Source organism: Aedes aegypti, chromosome 3 (assembly GCF_002204515.2).
Source record: "Aedes aegypti strain LVP_AGWG chromosome 3, AaegL5.0 Primary Assembly, whole genome shotgun sequence".
NCBI lineage: Eukaryota > Metazoa > Arthropoda > Insecta > Diptera > Culicidae > Aedes > Aedes aegypti.
In genome coordinates, this window is record NC_035109.1 from 81,120,410 (window position 1) to 81,139,617 (window position 19,208).

The 19,208-nt window shown below is 43.2% G+C and overlaps 1 protein-coding gene across 1 annotated transcript in view; it reads right to left on the minus strand.

Moving 5' to 3' along the window:
• Nucleotides 1-451: 451 nt before the first annotated feature.
• The window catches only part of LOC5578002 (homeobox protein goosecoid), a 44,140-nt gene continuing 25,383 nt past the window's right edge, over nt 452-19,208 (minus strand). Inside the window, exons 3-4 of the mRNA XM_021852805.1 lie at nt 1,126-1,301; nt 452-1,063 (exon numbers count right to left, since the gene is read on the minus strand). Coding sequence (XP_021708497.1) covers nt 710-1,063; nt 1,126-1,301 — 530 coding nt within the window. The 3' untranslated portion in view covers nt 452-709. The remainder of the gene's footprint in view (nt 1,064-1,125; nt 1,302-19,208) is intronic.

A 19,208-nucleotide genomic window follows, 5' to 3' on the forward strand; every position in this document is an offset into this window, starting at 1 on the left:
CACTTCAATACGACGCATATTGTGGCCAAATATGAGCTCAGTAACTTAAAAAAAAAACAAAAAAAAAAAACTGTCGAAGTGCATGAAAAGTGCCAAGAATAGGATCCGGCTCCCTACTTTTCATGAAGCTGCTCAATGGAGTATATTGATCAAACAAATCAACAATGTTTTGATCAAAGAAACAGAAGTTTTGAGTCGGTGCTAGTTAAATCCAACAATAATCGAAAATAGAAGGAAAAAAAAAATTGTAGGTTGAAAGAAACATTTGGCAAATCTCAATATACAGTCCAATACAGTGCGAATGCCATGTAACAGACTGTATATAAATTAGGTATAAAAAACAATTAAACTAACTAAACAACGATAGAAGCAACCAAACCGACAATACCATTTTGGAATTCTTTCGACAATTAAGATGTATCCAGGGTTGTATTAACATTTTATACACATATTCGCTACATCATACATATAGGTGATTATCTTTTGATTCTACCAAATCTTCGGTTCCTACGTTTATGATTTAAAATTAAATACATTCTTACGTAAAGAATCAGCTCAACGTGTTTGGACACGTTATCCTTAGATGTCTACCGCAAACCTCGCCGTAAACGTAAACCGAAAAAAAAAAAACGATTCAATCCTATGCAATCTAACAAATCTCGAGAGTCCCTGTATCAAATTACAATATGTTGGCATGATCTACCGCTTCCTACTCATCGCTTTCGCTAACGCTCCTGGCGTCCAGCGAATCTGTACAGATGGTAAGTTCCGGCGATTCAGCACCGCCTCCGTTGCCCGCGGCCGAACCGTGAACCATGCGTCCGCCACTCATGGCCACTGGGTGCGTTCCCGGGAGGTGCTGCTGGTGGTGTTGATGATGATGATTGGCAGCCGATGGAGACGGTGGCGAAGTTCCAGAATCTCCCGTAACCGATGGCCCCAGTTGAGGTGGAACGACTCCGCTGGCAATCTGTCGTTGTCGTATCAGAGCCAGTCGTTGCTGGGTAATTTCCAGATGGTGTTTGCGCCACTTGATCCGACGGTTTTGGAACCATACCTTGACCTGAAAAATTCGGATCATGAATGATCACTGAATTATGATTGAATTGAAATTTTGAACCGAACCTGGGCTTCCGTTAGTTGGAGGGTATGGGCCAGGTAAAGGCGTTCCGGGCCTACCATGTACTGTTGCCGTTCGAATTCGGCTTCCAAACGTTCCAGCTGCTCAGGAGTAAAAATAGTGCGAACACGTTTGCTTTTGAGGGCTGCCGATGCCGAGAGGGAGGATTTCTTGGCCAAGTCTGAAATGGAAATCAAAATAACAGAATGATAACTACTAGGTAAACATGGCTTTAATGGCTTGGGCATGAATTTGTGATGGAGTTGGACTTGGACTTGGATTTATTTTGCATTGAATTTTAGATTGGATTCCGATTAAGTTTGGATGGGATTTGAAATTTCGATTCCAAAATTTTGATTTTGATTGTACAAACCTTCATGAGTCGATATCTGAAGGAACCATCGAGTCATGGATCCTCATGGAAAAGAAATGCTTTGAAAAGCGGTTTGAGGAGACCATCACTACTGCCCATAACTGCATATTTGTAACATTCGACAAAAGTAGGCATTGAGTAAATGGGATACCAAGTTTGCATTTTACTGCAGTATGGGAGGAAACTAAAATTTCAAAAAATCATTAAGAATTCAAAAGAGCTTATTTGAGGCTGAAATTTTGTACAACTCATATCGCATATTGGGTGAATAGTCAGAAACTAATTCTGATAGAAATTTCGTTGCTACTACATTATGAGGCTCATGTATAATCTCAATGTGACTGTTATGCGGTTACAATTGCCAATGCGACAAAACAACTTGGTATTTTTGGAATTTTCTAGAACAATCTCACAGATTTCAGTAAGTTGATCGAAAGTATTTATCATTTGATGACTCTCCATGGTGTTAACTCCAATTTGCCAAAAATGTCGAATGTGACTGTTATGCAGTTATGGGCAGCACAGTAGCCATACAATTTTGGTTTGGTATGGTTTCATTAATCGATATCGAGTCATGGAACATAAAAAATCATAAAGGTTTTACCACAGACAAACAGACGTTACACTTTCATCGATGTCCATTGACAGCCTTTTCAACGGCTATTCAAATATATGATAGGTGGCTAATGCATCACCCGCAGCGCTCGCATCGTTTTTGTTCGTGTTTGACGTTTACACACTACATCCACCTTTTGGCCAATCGGCCAAACACAGTACATGTTCTCGTGTTACGTCTGTTTGACTGTGGTTATACCACAGACAAACAGACGCATCACTGACGTAGTTTCCATCGACCAGTCATTTAACGATCATTTTCAATTCACTATGTTACAAATCTCACAACCGAAGGCGCTCGTATCGTTTTTCTTCGCGTTTGACGCTTCACATTATTGCCATCTGCCGGTCTTGTTGCACGAAACACCTTTTCGTGCAACATGCTCACCAGATGCTAACGGTGTAAACTGGGCGATGGATTTTGAAGAAACTTGTTCTAAGTGTTACGTCTGTTTTGTTAGCGTAGACGACCCTATTGCCAAAATACGCGAGCACACCCCTGCATATATCTGACATTTCTTAATATTACTAATACATTAACATTTATGTATTCTAAGAACGATAATTAACAGTATGATTTATTCCTTCGCCATAGTAACAGCTCCGCACTTTATATATCGGTTTCGTGATAATGTCGCTTTTTCGACGGTTTATCGTTCTATATTCCTGAACAGCCAACAGGTTATGGGCGCCAGTGTTAATTCTCGAAACCGTTAGTAATTTGTTTTTTTTTCGGTCGAAAATATCGTGATTGTTCGATCAGTGATTACCGCGAGTGGAAGATAATAAGATGGCGGAACAACGATTACCAGGATTCCCACTCACGAAGCTCAATAACCATAATTTCCAATCATGGAAATTTAAGATGGAGATGATGTTAGTGCGTGAGGAGCTATGGCACGTGATAGCGGAGGAAAGGCCTAATCCAGTCACTTATACCTGAAGAAGGCGGACGCGAAAGCCCGAGCCACAATAGGTCTTTGTATGGATAATCAGACAAGCCTGATACGGAGTTGTATCTGCGCAAAGGATGCATGGAAGTCCTTGAAAGATTACCATGACAAAGGATCAGAAGTCTACCTGTTGAAAAAGCTTACTCGTCTTGAGCTGTCGGAGGACGGAGACATGGAGCAGCATCTTCAGAGTTTTACGGATCTAGTGCAAAGGATTGCGGATGTAGGTGATGAGGTTCCACCGAAATTGCAAGTAGCTCTTTTGTTGTGTTCACTTCCAGATTCCTATGATTCCTTGGCAACCGTTTTGGAACAGAGGCCAAGAAATGAGCTTACCATTGATTTGGTGAAGTCGGGACTGCTTTCGGAAGCCGAGAAACGACGTGAAAAGTTGGGAAACACTGCTGGATCAAGTGAAAAGGCACTGCGAGCGGATTACTGGAAAAACCGTGGAGGTGATCGAGAAGTTGGCAAGGATACACGGACATGTTTCCATTGCAAAAAGCCTGGTCACATTAAGCGGAATTGCAGGATTCTTCAGAGAGAGCTTTCGTCTAGTCAGGATTCCAGCCGAAAGGATGAAGAACTATGTTCGGGATTGCAGCAGAAAGAAACGGCGAAAGCGAAGCAGGCACAAAGCGTAATGGAAGGTCCGATGGCTTTCATGACTGGTCAAGGAGAACTGTCTGACTGGTTTGTTGATAGTGGCGCATCTCCTCACATGACAGGTAACGAAAGCTTTTTCGTTGAGTTGAAATCCACGATTGGTGTGAGTGTGTTGTTAGCCAACGGAGAGAAGGCAGAAGCTAAGGGAATTGGCAGTGGTTGTATTGTCGGAATAGACAGTGTTGGTGCTCCAGTTGACATACAGGTGAATGACGTTCTATTTGTTCCAAATCTGATGTGTATGCTGATTGATTCTAGACTTGATCGGAAGTATTGGGGTGAAGCTATATCGACAGCAACGTACATTCAGAATCGATCGACTTCCAAATTCATGAGCATTAGCTCTTTCGAAAGATGGTTCGAACCGAATATTGGAAATTTCAGGAGATTTGGTTCAAATGCGTTGGTTCGCATTTCGGCCACCATGCAAGAAAAAGCCTTAATTTTTGTGTGATATTCCAACCAGAATCAAGCATATCGATTTCTGGATCTGAATAGTGGAGGCATTTTCGTCAGTCGTAGCGTCAAATTCATGCAGGGAGCTGGAATCAAGCGTGGTCATCCTCCTGATGAATGTCTGCAGGAATCGACTGTCATATTGGAGCCTTTGATTCCTGATGAAGAGCGATTAGTGAGACAGGAGGAGCTACCACAGCAACGAGTTCGGGTGAAGCAGGTGGCAGACGAATCTGTCCACCCAGAGGATGATCTGGAATACCAAACAGATGATACATTGAGTTTCGAATCATGTGAAGAAGTTCTCTATAGCGACGATCAGGTGCATACTGGAACTGAGAAGGCGATTGAACCCCAACCCGATTCGTCTCGTCCAGGTAGATCCACCAGGGGAGTTTTACCAGCACGGTACAAAGATTACGTCGTCAGTCCGTTTCCTAAGAAACCAGCTGTACTTCATGATGATATTACGGCGTGCTCTGTGGATGAAATCTGGCCATCTACAGCACAATCCAACTGACTGCATTTCTTCGAATGATCTGGAGGATGAACGCAGGGATGTTTTCGCGAGGAGGAGTGTTGGCGTAGACGATCCTATTGCCAAAATACGCGAGCACACCCCTGCATATATCTGACATTTCTTAATATTACTAATACATCAACATTTATGTATTCTAAGAACGATAATAAACAGTATGATTTATTCCTTCGCCATAGTAACAGCTCCGCACTTTATATATCGGTTTCGTGATAATATCGCTTTTTAGACGGTTTATCGTTCTTTATTCCTGAACAGCCAACATGTTTGTCTGTGGTTATACTGTAGTGTGTATGGGGCTCTGCACAAAAAATGTAATTCTCCCTTTCACTCTTTCATGAAATTTGTAAAAATACTATTTTAAAGTAGAGTTACTTATTTCTCAGGAGCACATAAATGTACCGTTTTGATTCATATTACGGACAGCTTCAAATTCCGGACACTCTACTTTGTATGGGAAACATTTCACACGAAATGTTTCAATTTTTGTCGTTCAAAAGTTCTCATTTTCAAGGCTCGTTTTAGTATGCTTTTTCCATAAATATCTTCGAAAATTTATAATGCCCAACTACCTTAGATGTCTCTTTAGTGGTTTGACGATTTCAATTGATGATTTGACTGTTCCATTAATGATTATCATGAGCTGTCCGGAATTAGATTTAAAGTGTCCGGAATATGAGGCAAAAGTGAGGAAGCGTCCGGAATAACAATCATGAAAAGGCCACACATTTTGATTTATTTAAAATTATTCAAGTTGCGGAAGCGTATTCTTTACCCACCATTCGAAAGATAAGGGCTTCCTACGCTCGATAGCGCTAAGGAATCATACAGAATGATTTATTTTGTATGCCCTATGCTGGGTTATACTTCACTGAGTCCTTAAGTGTCCATAATATGAATCAAAACGGTACTGACGAGCCTCCAACCAAACCGTCTCTTAGCTCATCGGAATCCTAGTGTGCTGCGCTAGACGGAGGCTCACGAAAATTCTAAAAGCGCGCGCTAAGTGATGTGCTCTCGGGGAGACTCGTCTCATGCGCTGCTAGGCGCTACGGCTCGCCATCGGAATCCCAGTTGTGAAACAACTGCTTAGTAACGAAGAGTCTACATCTATTTTCGCCTCATCATGCAGGTGTCTAGATGGCTTACATGATACAGTCGACTCTCCACATCTCGATGTTCTACATCTCGATATCTCTCCCTATGTCGATGATTTTTTCGGTTTCTTCACTCTGCATACATTTTCACTCTCCATATATCGATATCCTCCTTATCTCGATATCTCCATATCTCGATGTGATTTTCGTTCCCAATTTTCTCTCCCTATGTCGATATGCCCATTATCAAAGGTTACTAGACTAGATTTTAGAGATTCAAAACCATTTGCGAAGACGAAATGACATCTGTTTGTTTTTGATTTTCCTGGCAACGGGGTGATTTTCAATCTAGTATTCGTTAAAAATTTGTTCTATGTCTCGATCTCTCCCTATCTCGATGGTCCCTTCGATATCGAGATGTGGAGAGGCGACTGTATGATCGAAGACTCGCGATCCAAGAGCTACAATTTCGATTCTCGTTGAAAACTTTTGTAATCACTTCAATTATTGCGCTGGATTATAAACAGCACATGTGACGGAGCGCATGAGACCGCAGTGAGACACATCGCAAGAAAAATGAGGCGCACCAAAAAAGGTCTCACAATGTACAGCGCGCCCGTGTGCTTGCAAGCAATGATGCTCCTGCACCTAAGGCTACAGCACGTGCACAGTAACTCTATTTTAAAGCCTGAAACCCATAGATTTGTTTTGGTATATTATATTAAAACCCGACCAAAACGTTACTTACACCTCTTTGCGTTTGGGCCCCTCAAATTTGAAATTTCGATCTCGTGATTTCAATTTTGAGATATTGAATTCGTGATAACGATTTTGACATATTGATTATGAGATTTCAATTTTGAAATTTCAATTTTGAAATTTCAATTTCGATATTCGACAAAGATGAAATAAAGACCTCCATTTTATGGCACATAAGGTAATATACCAAAATCTAGAATGCCGTGAAAAGTGTACTACCTACGATCTGTCCAACTTGCGTTGCTACCTTTTGCAGTACCAAGGGACCCGACTACTATGTCTCTATTCGTCTCTGATATCGATTTCTAGATATCGACTTCATGATATTGATTTCGAGATTTTGAGCTCGAGAGTTCGATTTCGAAAACTAAATCCGAGATTTCGCTTTCGTTTTAGAGATTATGATTTTGATTTTGAGATTGTGAGTTGAATTAGATTTTGGGACTTTGATTTCAAGATTACGATTTCAATTTCAAAATATTGATTTGCAAATTTTGATTTCGATTTTGTATGTGGAAAGGATTTAAATTGAATTGGATTCGGATTGAGTTGTAGGTGGGTTGGATTATGCCCACAAAATGTGAAGTTTCTTCTTAAGTGTGATTCCAGAATGATCCATTTTATCCCAAATTTCGGAACGCGTACAAATTCTATTGTCGGCCTACTTAGCCTTAATTTCGAAAATTCGATATCAAGTTCGGGATTTCTCTTTTGATAATTGGATTTCGAGCTTCTCAATTTAAAGTTTTTGATTTTGATTTGTTTTTGATTGGATTTGGATTGACTTGTGTGTGTATTAGATTATACCATTGAAATATTTTTTTCTACAGTTAAAGAATTGCAGTTCGATTCCAGAATCCATTTCGCACAGAAGGGCTTTGTAAGCTTTCAGGCTAAAGAATCCATCTTTCAATCATTAGCAAACATCAAAAAGAAAAAAAAAACACGATGTTCGGTAAAATTTCAAGAAATACTCATGAAAGTCTATCACTGCTGTTGAGAATGGTCATCGTTGGAGGCCGTCCATTAATTATGTAAAGGTTCATTTGGGGAGGTGGTGTCTGAGATTTTTAAAGCGCCATACAATTCTCTCATATCATGACTCGCCCTAAAAGCCATTGGTAACCTGGGGGATGCGAATTGAAAATCAACAAGCAGCCAGGCTTGAATGTGATTTCCTGCGAGACAAACCAATACACAATGGTTAGCACTCGTGGAAAAGATTGTGTTCAATTTGAACGACCTAAATGTTCGAGCCCTCACCCCCTAGTTGGTAATCAAGTGTGTAGCTCGTTGTTTTTAAGCAAATGATTGAACCGATATGAATACTATCATCACTGGGGCATAGAGATGGATCTTCTCTTCATCGTAGCATTGTTAAATAACGTGTAAATCCATTCGTTTGTTCAGTAACATCGAGCTACACACTTGGTTATCAATGTCTTTTAGGGCGAGATTATAAGTTATGCGAGAATTTAGTCTAGCGTATTGGGAGTCGTAGGATCGAAGCCCACCAGAATGATTCTATTATTTTTTTTACAATTGTCTTACGTAACAAATGGACCGCCACATGGCGTAAAAAACAATTATTGAAAGCAACTTTAGTGGTAGCAGATTCAATGCTGTAATACACATATTATTTGTACTATTTCACAATTTACATACATTTTGGTGTTTGCTTCGAACTTCCCAAGACGCAGCCCCCAACAAATCGTCTTTACTTTCCACTCTCAATTTCAGTCTCTCTTCGTGTTGCCTGTTTCACATATAATTTCCCCATGAATATAATTGATTAGGGTTTGACCACAAAACCTTCTAAACAACCAAAACTAAAAACGTGTCTCGCCGTCAACTTCCTCAGAAAGGGTCGCGTGATCACCTCATACTCCCCCTACCGGACCACGAGGGACCAAGAAACCCGGATAAGGCCTCGGGTAGCCGGGCCCCCCTGATGCGGAAGTCAAGGCCCCACCGGAATCAGGGAACAACCTCCGGCACTCGTGGGCAAACTCCGGTAACGAGAACGACAAGGAAGTTACAGGGTCGAGTGATAACCTCACAGTCCCCCTGATTAACAACTTTAGAAACAAACTCCAGGATAAGGCCTGGGGAAACCGTGGCTTTTATAATGCGGAAGTCATGGCTCCACCGGTACTTGGGTACATCTCCCGGAATTCGACGGCAAGCTCTATCGGAAATAAGAATATCTACCCAAAGACCAAAGACGTTGCTAATCACAACAGACCTGACCCAAGAGGATCAGAACACCGCATCCCGGAGGATGCACTAACAAATGCACGGAAGTACGACCTTTGGAGAGCTGCAGTTGGCGACTTTCGGTTGGCAGTAGCCGGTCCTTCAGGGGTATCGTCCCTCTTAACAGCGGGTCTGACACCCTTGCCGGTAGCGGGGGCCTCACCGTCAGCTTCTACCGGTGGGGCTCTGTCGGAGTCCGCACAAACAACTAGCTGCTTCATCGACATTGCCGCATCTTACTATGCAAAAACAAATCCAACGAATAAGAAAGGGTCGCGTGATCACCTCATACTCCCCCTACCGGACCACGAGGGACCAAGAAACCCGGATAAGGCCTCGGGTAGCCGGGGCCCCCCTGATGCGGAAGTCAAGGCCCCACCGGAATCAGGGAACAACCTCCGGCACTCGTGGGCAAACTCCGGTAGCGAGGATGATGAGGGAATTACAGGGTCGAGTGATAACATCACAATCCCCCTGGTTAACAACTTTAGAAACAAACTCCAGGATAAGGTCTCGGCTAGTCGGGGCCCTCCTAGTGCGGAAGTCATTGCCCCACCGGAAGTAGAGAACATCCCCCGGCGTCGTCCGGCGGCAAACCCCTTAAAGGAAAATCCGATCAAGACAGTTAGCAGCTCTAGGCCCTTATATGGCCTTAACCCGAGTGATGAACCTCACCCCAGAAGAAACCCTATCAGAAATTGTCCAAGCAAGTATCGATCCCTTACAAAAATCCAAGACTCTTCGGGCACAACACCACGCCTCTCCCCACCAGCAACAAACACTGATAAGTACGATGACCTGTACATAACCCATTACGGTCCAGCGACAATAATCTCCGCGGACACCCCTGCCCTACCTCCTGGGCACCCCGGGCACTTCAACCCGGGCGGTAAGTCCCACCCCTGTGCTAACGACATGACACAACCCCTACATGCACACAGTACGGACCTCGGTCTCCCCGAAAACCCAAACCCGGGTGACGAGTCCCTTGTTAATCCAACCCAAAATACCACCCTCGGCGGGTAGCTCATCACCACCTTTGATTGGCGAAGCTCTGTCTTATTCAACCTCCGTCTCCCACTCGCTGAGCACGAGCCCAAACCCCTCCCAGAACATCGCCTCCAATAGAACCCACCCGTATATGGCCCGCGGTGGCCGAATCGCCCTTGCCGCGCAGTGGAATGTGAATGGCTTCTTTCACAACCTTCAAGACGTAGAAATGTTAGTGCGGGATCAGCAGCCTGTGGTCCTGGCTCTACAAGAGATCCACAGAGCAACACCTGAAGTAATGAACAATACACTAGGCAAAAAATACCAATGGTACACTAAGAATTACGCCAACATCTACCAATCGGTTGCCATCGGAGTGGCCGCCGAACTCTCCGCTAGCGAGATCAAGATAGACACTGATCTACCGATTGTTGCGATCCACCTCCCGTGGCCCTTCTCCGTCTCGGTGGCTTCCATTTACCTACCGAACGGCAAGCAGCCCAATTTAGAATCCCGACTCAAGGATGCTCTTAAGCAAATTCCAGAGCCAATGATGATCCTAGGCGACCTCAATGGCCACCATCGAGCTTGGGGCAGCCGCCGCAACTGTGCGCGTGGCTCCATCATTGTTAATGTTGCAAACCAGTTCAATTTAACGATCCTTAACGACGGTTCCCCAACCTTCTCCCGTGGACGAGTCGACACCGCGATTGACGTCTCCCTAGTATCAACTCAAATCACCAACCGCTTCATCTGGTCAGTGGAGAGCGATCTCCGAGGGAGCGATCACGCACCGATCATGTTAACCTTGGAAAACACTTCGGCACCCGAAACAACGCGGCGACCACGCTGGTTGTATGAGCAAGCAAATTGGCCGGATTTCCAAACATCGCTCGAAACCGAGTTAGAACACCACCCTCCCATGTCCGTCACTGACCTATCCGCCCTCATTAACGAAGTTGCGTCTATTACCATCCCTAAAACAAGCCCCAACCCGGGACGCCGCGCGCTCCACTGGTGGACCGATGAAGCAAAAAAAGCAGTCAAGGCCCGCAGGAAAGCGCTCCGGGCCTTCCAACGCGCAAAAAAGAGACTTCCCGAAGACCATCCGGACTGGACCCTTGCCCAAGAAAGCTACCAGGTTGCCCGTAACACCTGCCGTCAGGTGATTCGAGAGGCCAAAGACAAATCCTGGACAAACTTCCTGGACGGCATTACCGAAGAGCAGTCGTCATCTGAGCTCTGGCGGCGCATTAACTGCTTCAATGGCAAAAGACGGGCCAAAGGTATGGCCCTAAAAGTTGACGGTGTTACAACAAAAGACCCGGGTGTCATAGCCGACGTTCTGGCGGATGCTTTTCATGAGCTCTCATCAATTCAAAAATATCCCGAACCTTTCCTCAAACGCCACCCTCAACCAGAAACAGCGGTTCACCGTTTCCAAGTTCCTCCAGACAAAGGCCAACCTTTCAACCGTCCTTTCTCGCTCAAAGAGCTTGAGTACGCCCTCAAAAAAGCGAAGGGAAAATCAGCTGGACCCGACGAAATCGGGTACCCGATGCTGAAAAATCTTCCTCCAAGCGGTAAAGCCGCATTACTGGCAACCATCAACAATGAGTGGACCGCCGGTACGCTTCCTGATAGCTGGAAGCACAGCTATGTCGTGCCCATACCAAAAAGCTCCGGTCCCGCCAACGATGTTGGAAGCTACCGGCCAATCGCTCTGACGAGCTGCGTGGCCAAACTCATGGAAAGGATGGCAAACCGCAGACTGATAGAGCACCTCGTGGAGAAGAAAAAGCTGGACCATCGGCAGCATGCCTTCCGACCAGGGTACGGCACTGGCACTTATCTGGCCTCTCTCGGCCAAATCTTAGACGATGCTCAGAAGAATGGCGAGCACGCGGAAATGGCAGCACTTGATCTGGCCAAGGCCTATAACCGAGCGTGGACACCCGGAGTGCTTGACAAACTAGCCCGCTGGGGAATAACAGGTAACATGCTTTTGTTTGTCAAGAACTTCCTTGACGGGCGATCATTCCAAGTTGTTGTGGGAAACCACAAATCCAAGGTAGTGAGAGAAGAAACTGGCGTACCACAGGGATCAGTGCTAGCGGTTACCCTGTTCCTAGTGGCAATGAGCGGCGTATTCTTGGCGCTCCCAATGGGGATCTTCATCTTACTATATGCCGACGACATACTATTAATCGTTACAGGGAAACACCCCAAGAGCATCCGACGCAAGCTGCAGGCTGCGGTATCGGCTGTGACCAAGTGGGCACAGGACGCCGGTTTCGACATCGCCGCGGAAAAGTGTGCAAGGCTGCACGTGTGCCAAACCAGGCACAAGCCACCACAAAATCCAATCACGGTCAATGGCAGACCAATGCCAACAAGAAAAACCGTCAAAGTCCTCGGTGTGAACATCGATCGGTACTTGACATTCCGCACTCACTTCGACCGTGTCAAAGAGGCCTGCAAAAACCGGGTGAGACTGATCCGTAGCATCTCAGGTAGACGTACCACAAGCGATAGAGCAACCCGACTGCGCGTAGCTGACGCCATAATCAACAGTCGACTCCTTTACGGAATTGAGCTAACCTGCCGAACATTTGACACAATGGTGTCCTGCCTGTCTCCGACATATAACAGTACTGTGAGAACACTATCGGGCCTACTTCCTTCAACTCCGGCCGCCGCCGCTTGCGCAGAAGCCGGTATACTTCCTTTCCGCTACAAGGCAGCGATGACAATTTGCAGACGTGCAGTCAGCTATCTGGAGCGCACGGAGGGCGACGGGCAGGTTTGCTTTCTCGAAGAGCAGGCCAACTATGCCCTGAGAGCTGTGGCCGGTTCCACGCTTCCCCCGGTGGCCGGGCTCCACCGTGTAGGACCGAGAAGCTGGAAGGCCAGAGAGATCACCTTCGACTCCACGATCAAGTCCCAATTCAGAAGAGGCGCAACCCCTGCAGCGGTTAAAACATGCTTCCGGCAAATATTGGAGGAACGATACAGTGACACCGAAGTACGCTACACGGATGGTTCCAAGCTAGCGGGCCGAGTGGGCATTGGTATCCACGGCACCAGCTTAGATCTAGCATACCGTCTGCCAGAACAGTGTTCTGTGTTTTCCGCCGAAGCAGAAGCAATCTACCTTGCGGTCGCTAAGGATAGCCAGGCTCCGGTCCTTATTGTGAGTGACTCTGCTAGCGCCCTGTCAGCAATTGGATCATGTACCAACAGGCACCCCTACATTCAGGCCACGCAGACTAAACTGGACAACACAAGCGGACCAATAACGTTCATGTGGGTACCTGGTCACTGCGGCATAATCGGCAACGAACGAGCCGACGCACTGGCTAGCCTCGGTCGGCAAAGTCGTTTTCGAACAAATGAAGTCCCGGGTGAAGACATCAAGGTCTGGGTAAAAACCACTATATGGAATGCATGGGCGACTGAGTGGACGCGTGACAGATCCTCCTTCCTTCGACAAATCAAGCCGGACGTCTTACCGTGGACGGACGTGCGTGACTGGAGAGAGCAAAGGGTCCTAACGCGCCTGAGAACAGGCCACACTCGAGCAACCCACAACATGGGGGACGGCAGGAATTTCCGGAAGTTTTGCGAGACTTGTAACACCAGGAACAGCGTCGAGCACATCATCAGCAACTGCCCTATCTACGAATACCCCAGAAGGCAGTACGACATAACATCCACCAGTCGAGCGCTTCAAAATGACCCCGCCTGCGAGAGAATCCTACTTAACTTCCTCAAGGAAGCAGGTATCTTCAACGAGCTTTGACGAATTTTGACGAGTTCGAAGAATACAGTCAAACACCCCACTGGACAACTAACACAGCAACGGACACGGACACGAAAATGGCACTGAAACGGTAACACAAAAACAGGAAACGAATGATTTACGATGAAGACCTACGATGGAACAAAAAACGGACTGAGATTTGGATTACATTTAAAATTGTACAGCAACATTGGTGAGAGATACCCCTCGGGTACACTCTTTTTTTCTTTTTTTTCTTTTCTTTATTTTTTTTTCACCGAGATGAGCCAGCCTCGGGCTGCAAATCTCGTTAATAAAGATAATAATAATAATAATAATCAACTTCCTCAGATTATGATTATGCGCGTGTTTTTTTTTATTGTACCGCGTTCCAAATTCCGATAAGCGAATACGCAAACAAATTTTATTGTATAATCTACCGAGTCCATTGTAGAATTAAGAACTGCACCAATGATTTTCAACCGACTACAAAAATCTGTTAAGTTTACTATAATCTGGTAAAAATCACTGAGCAATGCAGTAAATGTGACCACAGTGGCATAGCTAGGGATTTTGAGGCCCGGTGCGGAGTTAAATAAGGTGACCCCTAAAATGGATATATTTGGCTTATGTCATTAAGATTTTGAGTAAAATAATGAGTCATGCTTGATAAGTGATTTGTGCATCGGGGCCATCTTCCTGATAGAAGTAAATGATTATGTAATGACCGATTGTTTTCGTGATAAAATAATTTGCAATAATTTTGTTTAAAAATATAAAATCCGGATCTCTGGGTGGGTTTTTGAGACTAGACATGTGTTTGCTTCATTTAAGCCCAACAGAACTAAATTCGGTCAACACACTGATATTTGCGAGCTGTTTGAATTTTCGGGTCGAAAACGACCCTAAGTCACAAATTGTAACTTTTTATATGGGAGCTCCCCTAGGGGTCATTCAAAACTTTTGTTTCCGCAAAAACAAAATTTCCCACAAAATAAATTGTCAGAAAGTTTCAAATTGTTAGGTTATTTCAATCAAAAGTTACATTGATTTGAATTTTGGAATGGGTTGAAAAAGACCCAAGGTCCTTACTAAAGTTAAAGTGATTTTTTTTGACAAATTTTAATAATTTACGTAACTCATAAAGTTGAAGGAATAGCTATATTGTATCTTCAGCAAAGTTGTATATTTAGACAATATGAAAAAGTTTGCTGAAGATTGTTTTTATGTAGGGCTTTCCTATTTTAAGATAAATCGTTTATAGTTTTTCGTCAAAAAAATCACTTAAGTTAAAGTGTTATTGCTTATGAACTCGTAATTGGAAAAATCACTCGAAAATATATGTTAAAATTCAAGTTATATCTGACGTGCTGTGAAAATTTCATTCAAATCGATCAATAAACATCTGAGATCTAGCCTATCAAAATTGACAATTTTGTATGGAAAATCGTGTGTGGACCTATCTCTTCTATATAAATAAAAATGGAATGGTGTTTGTATGTCACGAAATGGCTTACGAACGGGTCTACGGATATGAATGATTCTTTCTCAGTTTTGTTCGTCAAGGGTTCCGACGTGTTTGTGTGTATAAAAATCCCAGGATATTCACCGGGAAGTTGAAAAAAAACGAGCGCGTACGAAACTGTCATTTTATATGGGACGATCAAAAGCGTTTTTCAACAGCCTACTTGATGGCAAGACGAAGTTTGCCGGGACCACTAGTATTATATATAGGGTAGGTGTATCAGTTATCTAACTAGTTAGAGTGATATTCCAGATAAATGACTATTTAAGTATGAAATCTAACAAAGATATCATGTACGATACATTTTTTAGATATAATGCTGTTTTTCAAAGGATGTAGTGCTTTAATTGAACAATTTCTATTAATATATGTGTTTTAACGTTATTTTAAATAATCTTTTCTTTGTACCAGTTATGGCCATAGTGTTCCTTAATTCGCTGTACATGTGTACCAGTTATGGATCTTAGATAGCCTGACAAATAAATTTATTCAAAATATTAAGAAATCATCCATTTTCGTTTTAGCGCATTTCAGTGTCGATATAATTTATGATTGTCGATGAAATATTATCCCAAGAATGGTTGCATCGTATACATGCGTCATTGGATGGCTTTGGTGATGGTTCAGACCGATATTAAAGTGGCCAAAGATCCCCAGTTGGGAATCGTCCATTAGGTACTTCACGCCTATAGGAAAAGGGAAGGTTCTCGATTTTCTTACAAGTAAAGTACTAAATATACAAAGATTCCGTACGAAGAGGGAACTTTAAAATTTTAAAATTGTAGGTAATGCACTTAGTAGTTGTTTCTTTTACAGTGATTGTTGGAGTTTTTCAAATTTCAAGTAAAACAAAACTAATAATGTTTACATTTTATATTTTATTTGAATGTAAGTAATCGATTCATACAGTCACGGTAACAACATAATCAAATCAACATTTTCGATTGTTTGCTACATTTGGCCTTAGCCTTAGCTTGTTCTTTTTGCTGCTCTTTTTCTACTTTTTTACGTTCACGTTCTTCAGCCTTAGTCTTTTTAATTTCTTCACGATTCTTCTTCATTGCTCTTTGTACCTTTAGGTTTTCGTTGACACGTTTTTCATCTTCTTTCTTCCGCATTTCATCAAGCCGTTCCTTTGCTGTTAAAACTGGGTAATACTGCTTCGAGTAATTACGATGCTTCGTAGAACGTCGTGGTGTAGGTGGTAGTTTCAAAAACTCTGATAGTCTTCGGGCCGGTCCAGACATCATTGCTACAGAATCTGTCGGAGACGTTTCAGTGTGAATTGAATCTTTGTCGCGTTGTATGTTACTTCAAACTCAGCATCAATAGTGCGACGGTATTCTGAGCAATTATCAGCTAAAATATAAGCAAAGGGTATTAAAGTACGTTATATTTAATATTCTGAACATCATACCTTCATTATTCCTTATCGCATGATCATTTCCAGCATTTTGCGTTGAATTGTTAGTAGGTGATTCATTGTTGAGTTGGCAATAGATGATATCCTCTGTTTCCATTTGCGACGAATTGAGTGATTGGTTCCAAGTATCAGCTGGCACCTCAATTACAGTAGGAGGGATTTCATGAGGTAGATTCATATTATCAAACGCAACTGATTCTTCCTCGTCATTGCTCGTTGCAGCAATCGAGCACATGAGAATGCTATCATCAATTGCTGCTGGATCGGTCACCATATCAGGAACAAGTATGTCGGAAGCTATCTGGAGTCTGTTGATATCTTCACCATCTACAGTGTCGCAATTTGTTACGCTGATATATGGTCTAACAAATTCTTGATAAAAGAATCGAATAGTCCGCTCATCTCGAGAAAGGAGGCCAACATTTCCCTGAATTCTCCTCATTGTTTGAGGTCCAATCATATCTACAGCTTGGATAATTTTGTTTATGTGAACAGACACACATTCATCTGTTGTTTGAAGAGACATAGCTGTATTGTCTCGTGTATTCAGCGTGGAGGATTGTAGATCAACAGTGGTGAATGAATCAAGTTGTGGTGATAATGGTGAAGGTGCCAATTCAGCTGGCGGATCAATTTCGTGATTCGAGGCCTCAGATTCTTCGGGAGCATTGCATGTTCACGCGATACACTTGCTGTAGTCCACATTATCAGGTTCAAATGGACACAATCTACAAACCCTGAATCCATTTTTAATGCTTGCAGGTTTTATACCTTGTGCAACAGTTTGTGCTAATACTTTACCGAAATGTACCAATGTTAGGATTTCTCCATGATGGTCTGAACGCCACTGTTCTACTCCCCGTCTCCATTCGTCCTTCAGCGGTTTGAACACCGCGGCGTCTGCAGGTTGTGTTATGTGGGTTGTGTTCGGATAAAGGGAAATTTATACTATTCCTAGCGATAGGCAAAAGTCTGCTACTTCCAAAGACTTGTGGGATGCGTGGCCGTCGACGAAAAAAATAACAGGGAACACTACATTCTGTTGTACCAGGAAAGGATGAAGGATGTTCTGGATGTAAGAACGAAAATTGTTCACATCCATCCAACCACTTTCGCTTTGGCCAATCCCCCAGGCGTCCGGAAATCCTGCAATAACTTCTTTGCGGAGGCGATTCCCTGGCAAGATGACATGAGGAGGTACAATACATCCAGCAGCGCTAAAAGCAAACATAACCGTAACGTTTTGCTTTCCTGGTGCTTGTTCGACCTCATAGACGTTGCGCGATCCAGTCCTGGTGAGCACTTCTTTGGACTTTGGATGTAAGTAAAAGGAAGTTTTATCTCCATTAAAAACACGCTCCGGACAATCCAAAATCTCCAACATATCATGCTTCTCAAGCCAGCCCCTAATGGAGCGAAACCAGCCTCGAATATCTCCCTCGCTAACTCTGGCGCTTGCAGAAGACACTGTTTCCAGAGTCCGCAGAGAAAACCCTGGATTACGACGCATAAATGCACCAAACCATTTGCGTCCTAGAACAGTAAAACATCACATTATAACATGCGTTTGGAACGCACCTCTAATGCCTAAATTTCCGCAATATTTCCAGACTTACCAGGGCGATTGTTTTTGAATGGTGTCTCCCGTGGATTAGCTGATAAAAACTCTCCAACTTTGAATTTCAAACCGTTCTTAGTAATCGGGTATCCGCGCTCTTGCATCCCAATCAGCCAGTCAACAATCTGTTGTTCCTCCTTTGTCAAAACGGATCGAGGTCCCGAAACGTTCTTATGCTTCCATCGATCACTCATTCTATATCGCACTGTGGACATGGGCAGCTTTGTTTGGTAGCTTACAGGCCGCATACATGGATTTCTTTCCGGATATAACATATTCCATGCATTTTTGAATCGTCTCCTCTGTGTCTCACTGCGCTGATACTCTTGCGCCGCTTAGCAATTTTAACCATCCTAAAGAACAGATTTTTAGCTTTCAATAGAACATTAATTACCTAATTAGAGAATTCATCATACCTGGATAATATTTTGCAAAAAACACTGGCAGAATTAATGGATACAGCACTAAACTTTCGCACCAAACGACACCGCTTTCAGATTTTTTACATCTGTTGTGACAAACTACTACTAATATTTTTCTCGCTAGCTTTGATCCACTTCGCATGTTGCGAAATAGGGAACACTATGGCTTAACTTTGTCCGTGCATAAAACACCAATTGTTGTAGATATTCGGGGACTTTAAAATAAAATTGATATTCTTAAGTATTTTCATTGATTCTTAGAATATCCTTGTAAAAAAATTAGTCATTTTTAAAAATCACAGTCGCTCAAACAGGTTATTAAAAACTGGCTTGTGTGATAACGAATCCATAAGATAGCAGTGGATATGGTTACTTCGGAAATGAGAATATTTAAAAACACTAGAAATAAGAAAGGATAACTGTAGTAAATTGGCCGAAAATGTAAAAAATAGCCTTGCTCATGACAACTGCTAATAAAATACTGTTATAATTTTAATACTCTATTTTTTCATTTTTGTGTCAATATAGCCAAAACTGGTGCTATGGCGATAACTGGTACGCCTTCCCTAGTACGGGCCCAACAAGTTGGATTTTGTCTTCATGGTTCTCATACTAA